This window comes from Symphalangus syndactylus, chromosome 2, assembly GCF_028878055.3.
Source record: "Symphalangus syndactylus isolate Jambi chromosome 2, NHGRI_mSymSyn1-v2.1_pri, whole genome shotgun sequence".
Classification (NCBI taxonomy): Eukaryota; Metazoa; Chordata; class Mammalia; order Primates; family Hylobatidae; genus Symphalangus; species Symphalangus syndactylus.
Genome location: NC_072424.2, coordinates 42,679,952 through 42,693,083, shown reverse-complemented (window position 1 = coordinate 42,693,083; position 13,132 = coordinate 42,679,952). Strand labels below are relative to the sequence as shown.

The window sequence follows — 13,132 nt, the reverse complement described above, 5'->3', positions numbered from 1 at the left end:
TTCAGAGTAGTGGAAGAATCACTGGCATTCAAGGTATTCTTAAACTGAAATATGCTCCTTTATATGAGTATGAATTCCACTTAAAGAACAAAGAGGGATGTTGCTGATAGTATGAGAGAGTAGAAAGGATGCTCAGCTATGCAGACTTCTGCTCTTTTTCCCTCTAGCTTTAAAAAATTGTACAAGTCATACAGGAATACATTCTCACTGGAAAAGATTAATTGTAGAAGTGTCAAGATGTGAAAGCCCTACTTCATTCTCCACCTCATGGTTTGGACATCCTTTAGTTCTTTAAGTACATCCTTAAAGTTCTCTTCTCCCTGTATTTCTATATGTATGTATGCCATGATTGTTTTTAACGCAAATTGGATCTTACCATATGCATTATTCGGCAACTTGGTTTTTTTTAGATACAGCATCTTGTTATGTTGCCCAGGCTGGACTCAAACTCCTGGGCTCAAGCAGTCCTCCCACCTCAGCCTCCCAAGTAGGTGAGACTACAGGTGTGCACCACCATGCCCAGCTGGTTTTCTGAAATTAATACTCTATCTTGGAACTTTTTATATGTCACTATATATATATATAGGTCCATAATATAGGTTTATTTTAATATATTTAATCACTCCCATTCAATGGCACTTAGGTCATTTCTTTATGATTAGTAATGAAGCAGTGAATATCCTTGTACCTATATATTTGAACACATATATGAAAACTTCTATAGGATAGATCCATAGAAATGAAGTTGCCTGGTCAAAGGTAAGGGTATATGCAGTTTAAATTTTATTAGAAAGTGATAAAATGCCTTTCCCAAATGTTTTTCCAATTTGAATTTCCACTGGCAAGGCAGGACAGAGCCCACTTCCCAGAGCCTTCACCAATATTCAGTATTTTTCCCTGGCTTTATTTTTAATTAATTCACAAGTTAAAAAAAGAATATATATATTTTTCTAGATGTAAGTCCATAAAAGAAGTATGTCTTTTAAATATGTTTTGTATATTTTTGTCCTATTCTGTTACTTGCTTTTAAACTTTATTATATATTTTGGTAAACATTTTAAATTTAAAAAAATTCTTTTTTGAGAAAGGTCTCACTCTGTCCCCTAGAGTGCAATTATAACTCACTGCAGCCTCTAACTCCTGGGCTCAAGTGATGCTCTCACTCAGCCTCCCAAGTAGCTGGGACTACAGGTACATGCCACAACACCCAGGTCATTTAAAAAAAATTTTTAAGAAACAAGGTCTTGCTATATTGCCAGGCTGGCCTTGAAATCTTGGCCTCAGGCAATCCTCCTACCTCAGCTCCCTGAGTTGTTGGGATTACAGGCGTGAGCCACTGAGCTTGGCAAGCATTTTACATTTTTAGGACGTCAAATCTGTTCATCTTTTCCCTTGTGAATTTTAGATTTTCTTGTTTGCTTCCTAAGCTTCCTAAGACCTTCTCTACCCCAAGTTAATCAATTAGCATATTTTTGGTTGCAATTCATGGAAAACTTCTTCTCAGTTACTTCAGACAATAAGGAAAAGGCATTACCTCATATTGTCCAAGTTAGGGCAGCTCTAGGTTTGGTTAATTTGGTGTCTCGACAATATTATCAACAACCCTAGCCTTTTCTGTCCTTCTCTTTATCTTCAGCAAGTTGACTTGGGGTTAGCTCTACTTATGGAAGCTAACCAAGTGGCTGCTCCAGTTGAAGGCATGCTGGTCAGACACACAATATGCAGTGTAGTGTCTCACGTTGAGAGCCTTCTCCAATCTCTCTCCTGCCCTGCAGCAGATTTCCCCTAATATCTCATTGACTAGAATTATTTTGCATGATCATGCCTAAACCATTCATTGGCAAGAATGAAATTGCTGCAAATAGCTGCACTAATCAGTTTACCTCAAAAACACATGGAAAATGATCGAACAATTGAACAAAATTGGTGTTCTGCCAATGAAGAAAAATGATCCTTCAAGGGCAATGAGTAGTGTCTGACAGACCGAAATTATAAAGACTTCCTTTTATATATCCTTATGGTATATATTATATATGTATTTGTGTATGTGTATACATATGGATTTGTAAGTATATGTGTGTGTGTCAAAGGGCATGTGTGTATATAATTTCTAGCCTTTTCTATCTAGAGTTTGTATCTGTGTCTCAGGTGAGACTGGGCTCCAACTCCACTCTTTCTCCCAAAAGAGCAGCCTAATATCCAAATACCATCATTTATTTCCCTATTGATTTAAAATACTAACTTTATCCTATACAATCTGCACATACTTATTAATATATAGGTTTACTTGAGGACTATCTGTTCCTCATGTGACATATTGGTCTAGTTCCATACTGTTTCATTACCATATTTAATTATTAAATTATATGTCATAGCACAAGTGCCTCCTCATTGTTGTTCTTTTCTAGAATGTTTTTGGATACCCCATAGATTTTATCTTCTATATGAACCTTAGAATTAGTTTGTCACCTTCTATTTTTAAAACCCTGTTACCATCTTTATTGTGATTGTGTTGTACTGTTACATTAATTTTGAAAGAAATTTGATCTCATAAAAATTGGGTTTCCTCTTCCAGGAATATAGTTTGTTTTCCTATGTTTAGGTCTTCTTGTATGTCTTCCAGTAAAAGTTTATATCAATTGACTCTAGTCTTGAAGTTCCTACAAATTACCTCCAACTGTGACAGACGTCTCCTTTATGTGTTTTAGGGCCTGGTTTCCTCCAATTCTATTGCTCTATGGATGTTACTGTGTTTTATACCTTCTGAAGTATATCTTGTTTTCTTGATTTTATTCTTCTTGTTTTCCTATATTACGCACTTATCCATGGTTATCTATATATATATATAGATATGAATGTGATGATGGCAATGAATGTGGATAAAGACAGACATATATTTTTTCTGTAACTGTGGGATTTTAGGTGAAAGATAAGATTGATACCTGTGCTCAATATGCCTTCTTGATCTAATGGCATTTCTTTATATCAATTGATGAATTGATTTTCTAGTAATGTTCAAGATACTAGATGTTATTAGATATTAAATTGATGTTTATTGCCTATATAGATATTGAGGCATTTCTCAGTTCCTCCCCAAAGTGCTTATATAAAATATATTGTGGAAGATAAGCCAATAATACACACAAAGTTATACATTTGTTCTGTTGCTGCACACACCTTGACCTGCAGGTGAACTGGATCAGTGGTAACAGGCAGATAAAATATACCAAAGAGCTCTTTTTTTTGTTACAGCTGAAAGCACTGACAGATGCTACCAAATTGTCAAATGAAAATTCAGAAATAAACCAGCTGACCAGAAAATCTTTACAAGATAATTATTGGCAAATAAGGTAGGTTTTGAGCCATTCATGTTCATCAAGCATTCATTAAGTAACTTCTTTAGACAAAGTACTGCACTTGCTATGGAAGACAAAGAAAAGTACACAATCCTTTTTAGGCAATTACAGAAATGGTTTCAATCTTTTTTAAGACCCACGTTTGTGTAAAAATATTTCACAGGGGTGCCATGTGAAAATAGTTCTAGTTTTACATCCATTGATTTGTTTTAAAAAGATGAAGAACTATGAGTTCATGAGTACTTTGAAATTCACTTGGATTATATTGATCTGAAGTGTTAGTATATATTTGAGAATTAGTGCACATTTACACATGTGCAAGATATATTATTATTTCAGTCTAAAGACAATATTTCACAAGTAGTGAATATAAGGACCCCTGTAAAAAGCATGGTCTACAAGTTGGGAGCAATTGGCTTATAGACTGGAAAGCGAAGTTATGAAAGTATGAAATAACTGGGAAAGTAATTCCAAGACAAAACATATTCATGTGTCACAGAATCTCTAAAAGCAGGAAAATTCACTGGAAGGTATTCATAATCAGAAGACAGCCTTCATTCAGACTTCTGACATGAATTTATACAACTTATTTAGCCTAAAATCTATCTCAGATTTAGAATTTAACTTAAAATAGTTCCAGATTGGCATTGACACCAAACAACTGGCAAAACAAATACATATTTTTTTCTGAAAGAGCACAATTTTAATCTTAGCTCAGAGATTATTCAAAGATATAACATTTTAAGGAGCATGAGCTTACAGTTTACAACCTCTTCTATCACACACACACAAAGACAGCATGAATAAGAGCCAGTAGAAATAATAGAAGGCTCATACAAGCAAAAGCTTAGGAAAATAGAATTATCAAATATAGAAAATAATATAACTTTTAAAAATATGATTTAAAAATAAAAGACAAGCTTGAAAATATGATCTACAAACAAGATATAGTAAATTACTGAGTACTTCTTGAGCTATTTTTATATAAGAAGAACCAAAGAGAATTTACAGAATTGAAAAATATAAAATGAAAATTAAAAAATTCAATGGAAGGAGTTTCTAGGAAGGTGGAAGAAGAAGCACTAGGAATTAATCTCCCCACCTAGACAACAGTTGTACTAGCAGAGAACCTGTCTGATGTAACTACTGTTGTCCCTCAGTATCTGCAAGGGATTGGTTCCAGAACCTCCTACACACACCAAAATTCATGGACGTTCAAGTCCCTTGTATAAAATGACATAGTATTTGCATATAACCTATGCACACCCTCTCATATACTTTAAATCGTTTCTAGATTACCCACTATAATGTAAATGCTGTGTACATAGTTATTCTACTGTATTTGTTTATTCACATTATTTTTTACTCTTGTATTGTTATTTTTATTGGCTTTTTAAAAAATGTTTTAAATCTGAGATTGGTTAATCTGTAGATGCAGAACTCATGGATATGAAAAGCCTATATTTTGGAACTCTGGAGTCTATTGAAGGCTTGCAGCATCTAGAAGAAGGCTTGGGTGGTAAATTGGGGTTAATTTTGGTCAATGTCAGCTCTTAGCACAGTAGCAGCTATCCCCCCACCCCTGCCCCTCAGCCCTATGGCAGGCAGCTGTGTACATGTTCCTGGAGTAACCCACACACATTTTTCAGGAGCCCAAGGTAAGCAAAAAGGACTTTATCCTACAGATACTGGGGACCTGATCACTGCTTACTTCTAATCACAGAGGTGCAATGAGAGGGGGACCATTATTGTTGTACTTTTCCCCATTGTTGCAAGCCCCTCTAACTCTGGATAAAGTGACTTTCAGAGGATTTAAAAGGCTGATGCCCCTTCCCCTCCCCTTCATTGTTTCATTTTCCTCTTTTGGGAGCCAGATATTAAAGACTATGACATTTAAAAGCAACTGCATATACAGAGAAAATTAGAAAGTGACCACACATACCCAGGGAAAAGCATTGACTCAGAAAAGACTGGAGAGGACCTTATGTTTATACCTCAGCCTGATCCTGGGCACAGAGACAGCTGACAATGATTTTTTTTTTTTTTTTTTTTTTTTTTGAGACAGAGTCTCACTCTGTCACCCAGGCTAGAGTGCAGTGGCACAATCTCGGCTCACTGCGACCTCCACTTCCTGAGTTCAAGCAGCTCTCCTGCCTCAGCCTCCCGAGTAGCTGGGACTACAGGTGCATGCCACCACGCCTGGCTAATTTTTGTATTTTTAGTAGAGATGGGGGTTCACCATGTTGGCCAGGCTGGTCTCCAACTCTTGACCTCAGGTGATCCACCTGCCTTGGCCTCCCAAAGTCCTGGGATTACAGGTGTGAGCCACCACACCTGGCCATGATTTTTTTTTTTTTTTAAATAACAATAATGAAAAACAGCAAGCCCTGGGAAAGGAGGACAATGTGATTTCTAGAGTTACCACATTATTAGATTCAAGTATCCAGTTTTAAACAACAAAAAAACACAAAGGTGTACAAAGAAACAGGAAAGTATGGCCAACTCAAAGAAAAAGAATAAATCAACAGAAACTATGCCAAAAAAAAAAAAACCTACTAGATAAAGACCTACTCGATGGCGTATCTACCAGATAAAGACTTGAAAACAACTGTCTTAAAGATGCTCAAAGAACTAAAGAAAGATGTCAAGAAAGTCAAGAAAACCATACGTTAAACCATGCATAAACAAAATAGGCCAGGCGCGTTGGCTCCAAGCCTGTAATCCCAGCACTTTGAGAGGCTGAGGTGAGCAGATTGCTTGAGGCCAGGAGTTCAAGACCAGCCTAGTTAAAATGGTGAAACCCCATCTGTACTAAAAATACAAAAATTAGCCAGGTGTCATGGTGTGCACCTGTAGTCCCAGCTACTCTGGAGGCTGAGGTGGGAGAATTGCTTGAACCTGGGAGGCAGAGATTGCAGTGAGCTGAGATTGTGCCACTGCACTCCAGCCTGGGTGACAGAGTGAGACTCTGTCTCAGTAAATAAATAAATAAATAAATAAATAAATAAATAAATAAACAAACCACATGTAAACAAAATAGAAGTAACAATAGAAAGATAGAAAATTGAAAAAGAGAATGAAGCTGAAAAGTATAACTGAAATGAAAAAGTCACTAGAGAGATTCAAAGGCAGATTACAGCAGGCAGAAGAAAGAATTAGTGATCTTGTAGATAGGACAATGTAAATTGTTGAGTTTGAGCAACAGAAAGAAGAAAATATTGAAGAAACACAAACAGAGCCTAAGAGACCTGTGGAACACCATTAAGTGGACCGACATATTCAGTGGAAGAGATTCAAAAGGAGAAGATAGAGAGAAAGAAAAGAAATCAGGATAAAGGGTAAGAGGAATGAAATAACAAAGAGATAAACAGAAATTAATAATAAAACTATAATAGAGAAAATCAATACACTCAAATGTTGGATAAAAACTGATAAACTCTGGGAAAGCTGATCAAGTGGAAAAAGTGAAACAGCACAAATATACAATGTCAGGAAAGGAAAAGGAACATTACTATAGATGCTGTGTATTTTAAATAGCTTTATGCCAAAGAATGTAAACATTTATATGGAAAAGACAAATCTACACAAAATACAACTAATCAAACATATTCAAGAAGTGAAAGACAAAGAAGAAAAAAAAACCTTAAGTAATTCAATAATTGTTAAAGAAATCAAACCATTAATTTGGAACCTTTCCACAAAGAAAACTCCAGGCTCAGATGACTAGAGTACTTTCTAGAACGTTTAAAGCAGTGGGTCTCAAAGTATGGTCCCCAGACCAGCATCATCACCTTCACCTGGGAGTTTGTTAGAAATGCACATTATCAGGTCTACCACAGACCACTGAATCGGGAACTCTACAGGTAGGGCCTGGCAATCTGTGTTTAGCAAGCCCTCCAGGTGATTCTGATGCACAAAAAAGTTTAACAACCTCTTATTTAAAGATAACTACTATTCTTCACAAACTCTTTCAAATAAAAGAAAAAGAGGCTACATTTTCAGCTCATTTAATGAGGTTACAGTATCCTTGAAATTAAAACCTGGCAACCGTATCAAAATATTGCAACTGAATTTCACTCATGAACATAGATACTAATGTACTAAACAGAATTTTATCAAATAATACATTATAACCAAATTTGGATTATTCCAATTTGGAATAATCCAAGGAATGCAAGGATGGTTTAACATTAGAAATTAATTTGTGTAACTTAACATACTAATACAATGTGTTAATTAGTGTAATTTAACATACTAATATAATGTGTTTGCAAAGTTATGAAACACAGAAGAAACTTTTTTAAAACAGCATGTTACTTCGATATTCTAAAAATATGATTATTAGCCTATGAGGCAAAGTACCTCTAAATTTGAAGCAATATTCTAATTGTTAACCTGAAAAAAGTGTAATAAATACATTATACAATTTCCAGAAAATCTGGAAATATATGGAGAATAGTGTATTTATTTTATTATTTTCTGATTAATAATTTGATCCATTGCTTTCACTTTAGAGGTACTTCATTCAAACAGGTGTCAGGAGGTTGAAGAAAAATTGAGCATAGGAAGACCCAGAACACGTAAGCAGTTTTCTTAAGTAAGTTGGAGAACCACAGTTAACACTGGGTTTGTCTGACTCCAAGTATCTTGCTATCCTTTCTACTGCATCACACTTCTTATGGCATTTACTCAATATGACCACACTCCTTTAAGTATTCTTGTTTCACACTTCAGCTATGTGAGTGGATTGGGAGGTAATGGAGGCTTACAAAAAATGGTAACATTTACAATATACACCTGTTATCCTGAAGTACCCTGAACCTTGAAATCACACGAGGAAACAGACATTGAATGACTTATTACAAGTGTGATGAATACTTAAAAGGAAAAGCATGAAGAGATATAAGAAAATTTAATTTTGTTGTGGGGGTTTTCAAGCAAGGCTGTACTGAGGAAGTGATATAAACTGAGTTTTGAAATACATATTTTCTTTTTTTCTTTTTTTTTGAGACAAGGTCTCCCTCTGTTGCCTGGCCTGGAGCGCAGTGGCACAATCATGGCTCACTGCAGTCTCAACCTTCTAGTCTCAAGTGGTCCTCCCACCTCAGTCTCCTGAGTAGCTGGGACTACAAGTGTGCACCATCATGCCTGGCTAGTTTTCGTAACTTTTGTAGAGACAGGGTTTCACCATGTTGCCCAGGCTGGTCTTCAACTTCTGGGGTCAAGTGATCCACCCCACCTTGGTCTCTAAAATGCTGAGATTATAGCCATGCACCACCATGCTTGGCCTTGAAATGCATATTTTCTTTTTTTTTTTTTCAGTATTTCATTTTTTTTTTATTATTCTTATACTTTAGGTTTTAGGGTACATGTGCACAATGTGCAGGTTTGTTACATATGTATCCATGTGCCATGTTCGTGTGCTGCACTCATTAACTCATCATTTAGCATTAGGTATGTCTCCTAATGCTGTCCCTCCCCCCTCCCCCCACCCCACAACAGTCTCCAGAGTGTGATGTTCCCCTTCCTATGTCCATGAGTTCTCATTGTTCAGTTCCCACCTATGAGTGAGAACATGCGGTGTTTGGTTTTTTGTCCTTGCGATAGTTTACTGAGAATGATGTTTTCCAGTTTCATCCATGTCCCTACAAAGGACATGAACTCATCATTTTTTATGGCTGCATAGTATTCCATGGTGTATATGTGCCACATTTTCTTAATCCAGTCTATCATTGTTGGACATTTGGGTTGGTTCCAAGTCTTTGCTATTGTGAATAGTGCTGCAATAAACATACGTGTGCATGTGTCTTTATAGCAGCATGATTTATAGTCCTTTGGGTATATACCCAGTAATGGGATGGCTGGGTCAAATGGTATTTCTAGTTCTAGATCCCTGAGGAATCGCCACACTGACTTCCACAATGGTTGAACTAGTTTACAGTCCCACCAACAGTGTAAAAGTGTTCCTATTTCTCCACATCCTCTCCAGCACCTGTTGTTTCCTGACTTTTTAATGATGGCCATTCTAACTGGTGTGAGATGGTATCTCACTGTGGTTTTGATTTGCATTTCTCTGATGGCCAGTGATGATGAGCATTTTTTTATGTGTTTTTTGGCTTCATAAATGTCTTCTTTTGAGAAGTGTCTGTTCATGTCCTTCGCCCACTTTTTGATGGGGTTGTTTGTTTTTTTCTTGTAAATTTGTTTGAGTTCATTGTAGATTCTGGATATTAGCCCTTCGTCAGATGAGTAGGTTGCAAAAATTTTCTCCCATTCTGTAGGTTGCCTGTTCACTCTGATGGTAGTTTCTTTTGCTGTGCAGAAGCTCTTTAGTTTAATTAGATCCCATTTGTCAATTTTGGCTTTTGTTGCCATTGCATTTGGTGTTTTAGACATGAAGTCCTTGCCCACGCCTATGTCCTGAATGGTATTGCCTAGGTTTTCTTGTAGGATTTTAATGGTTTTAGGTCTAACATTTAAATCTTTAATCCATCTTGAATTAGTTTTTGTATAAGGTGTAAGGAACGGATCCAGTTTCAGCTTTCTACATATGGCTAGCCAGTTTTCCCAGCACCATTTATTAAATAGGGAATCCTTTCGCCATTTCTTGTTTTTGTCAGGTTTGTCAAAGATCAGATAGTTGTAGCTATGCGGCATCATTTCTGAGGGCTCTGTTCTGTTCCATTGATCTATGTCTCTGTTGTGGTACCAGTACCATGCTGTTTTGGTTACTGTAGCCTTGTAGTATAGTTTGAAGTCAGGTAGCGTGATGCCTCCAGCTTTGTTCTTTTGGCTTAGGATTGACTTGGCGATGTGGGCTCTTTTTTGGTTCCATATGAACTTTAAAGTAGTTTTTTCCAATTCTGTGAAGAAAGTCATTGGTAGCTGGATGGGGATGGCATTGAATCTATAAATTACCTTGGGCAGTACGAATTCTACCAGAGGTACAAGGAGGAACTAGTACCATTCCTTCTGAAACTATTCCAATCAATAGAAAAAGAGGGAATCCTCCCTAACACATTTTACGAAACCAGCATCGTCCTGATACCAAAGCCTGGCAGAGACATAACCAAAAAAGAGAATTTCAGACCAATATCCTTGATGAACATTGATGCAAAAATCCTCAATAAAATACTGGCAAACCAAATCCAGCAGCACATCAAAAAGCTTATACACCATGATCAAGTGGGCTTCATCCCTGGGATGCAAGGCTGGTTCAACATACGCAAATCAATAAATGTAATCCAGCATATAAACAGAACCAAAGACAAAAACCACATGATTATCTCAATAGATGCAGAAAAGGCCTTTGACAAAATTCAACAGCCCTTCATGCTAAAAACTCTCAATAAATTAGGTATTGATGGGACGTATCTCAAAATAATAAGAGCTATCTATGAAAAACCCACAGCCAATATCATACTGAATGGGCAAAAACTGGAAGCATTCCCTTTGAAAACGCACAAGACAGGGATGCCCTCTCTCACCACTCCTATTCAACATAGTGCTGGAAGTTCTGGCTAGAGCAATCAGGCAGGAGAAGGAAATAAAGGGTATTCAATTAGGAAAAGAGGAAGTCAAATTGTCCCTGTTTGCAGATGACATGATTGTATATCTAGAAAACCCCATCGTCTCAGCCCAAAATCTCCTTAAGCTGATTAGCAACTTCAGCAAAGTCTCAGGATACAAAATCAATGTACAAAAATCACAAGCATTCTTGTACACCAATCACAGACAAACAGAGAGCCAAATCATGAGTGAACTCCCATTCACAATTGCTTCAAAGAGAATAAAATACCTAGGAATCCAACTTACAAGGGATGTGAAGGACCTCTTCAAGGAGAACTACAAACCACTGCTCAATGAAATAAAAGAGGATACAAACAAATGGAAGAACATTCTATGCTCATGGGTTGGAAGAATCAATATCGTGAAAATGAAATGCATATTTTCTATCTTCATGCACTTTAACTAAGTAAGAATCCCTCCCCAGCACTTCCTTAGAGTGACTCAAACTCTGTGGTGCTAGGCTACCACCATCCTTTCCCATCAAGACCTCTTGAGATTTTGGCATCCTTAATCTAAGCCAATCCCTCACCAGTGGCTCTGGAACCATCCAAATAGAACTTAGGTGGCAAAATAAAAGTTGTGGGAGCATCATTCTGCACCAGAGTATTGAAAGGGACATGCAGCAGCTGGTTTGCGTCTTCTTTTTTGTAAATAGTGAAGTGCCAACCAGAAATTAACTAAATCCTGAATAGATGGCAAGCACAATTATCAAAACATAGGGGCTTTCCACTCCCTTTCTTTTATTGCTCCTTTCTTCCACCATTGCCTTTCTCTCTTTGGTACTTCAGAATCTTGTAGGGTTCTAGCAGGGCTCAGTGGCTCACGCTTATAACCCCAGTGCTTTAGGAGGCTGAGGCAGGCAGATGACTTGAGGTCAGAAGTTTGAGACCAGCGTGCCCAACATGGTAAAACCCCATCTCTACTAAAATATAACAATTAGCCAGGCATGGTGGCACATGCCTATGGTCCCAGCTACTTGGGAGACTGAGGCAGGAGAATCACTTGAACCCAGGAGATGGAGGTTGCAGTGAGCTGAGATCGTGCCATAGCACTTCAGCCTGGGCAACAGAGCGAGACTCTCTCAAAAAAGAAAAAAAATATCTCGTAGAATTCTAGCTAGGCTATTTCCTTTCTCAGGAGCATTTGCATTTTAGCAGGGCACTTTCGAATAGTGAAAAGCCATTAAGTCATAAAGGAACACATTTCTAATGGAATTGCAGTGGGTAACATAAAATATAGTAAGATGGGGTTCAGATGTATATAAAATGAAAAGAATAAGGTGGGGAGGGAGTTCAGAAAAGTTATTGCAATATATTCTCCCATGTCACTTTTGAAGGCTTTTAGTTCTAATCCACTGACAAATTTTTGCTCTGCCATTTTTGTTGTAGTAATACAAAACAGATGTATGACTTAGAAAGGGGAAAGGACCTCTCCCTACTACGCAGTATATTACAAACTTGGAAACAGATTAAATCTCTTCGACATGGGCAAGGGTTTACGAGCACCCCAATAAAGTTACAGGTTCAGAGGTAAGTGGCTGCTCTATTTGCTCTTATTGGTCTCCTGAGGAACTGCTCATGAATAACTGGAAATTCACAGTGACTAGGAAGACATCTAGAAGCTACGCAACTATTCCATGTAGTCAACAAAGAATTTGTATCTTAAATATATAAACATATATATATATATGCATATGTATGTTGAATATATAAAGTGGAATTCTTACAACTTAAGAAAACCCAATTAAACATGGGGAAATGATTTGAACAGACACTTCACTCAAGAATGTATATGGATGGGAAATGAACACATGAAAAGATGCTCAATATTGTCATGTAATTCTCTATTGTCATGTCAGTAGAGAAATGCAAATTAAAACCACAATGAAACAGTGCTACACACCTATTAGAATGGCTAAAATCCAAAACTAAAGGAAAGAAAAGACAAGACATTAACAAATGCTGGAAAGGATGCTGAGCAATAGAAACTTATTCATTGCTGATGGGAATGCAAAATGGTACAGCCACTTTGGAAACAGTTTGGCACATTCTTATAAAGTTAAATGTGGAGCCAGCAATCATACTTTAGGTGAAACACATTTTAGATAACTTGATAAAATCATAAAACCATGTCTGATGGAGGAAATAATTCAAACCCAAACACTTAAGCTGTTTGTGAACTCACAGGGAAATAACTGATTTTCTCCC

The 13,132-nt window shown here is 37.0% G+C and overlaps 1 protein-coding gene across 5 annotated transcripts in view; it reads left to right on the top strand.

Moving 5' to 3' along the window:
- LOC129468518 (protein CC2D2B homolog) overlaps window positions 1-13,132 on the top strand; it is a 98,504-nt gene that overhangs the window by 50,220 nt on the left and 35,152 nt on the right. For all 5 annotated transcript variants that reach the window (XR_010118109.1, XM_055254170.2, XM_063628866.1 and 2 more), the window contains exons 12-13: window positions 3,253-3,350; window positions 12,314-12,454. Coding sequence is in view for 4 of the 5 variants with exons in the window: in XM_055254170.2 (XP_055110145.2) it covers window positions 3,253-3,350; window positions 12,314-12,454 (239 nt within the window). In the remaining variant the exon portion in view is untranslated. The remainder of the gene's footprint in view (window positions 1-3,252; window positions 3,351-12,313; window positions 12,455-13,132) is intronic.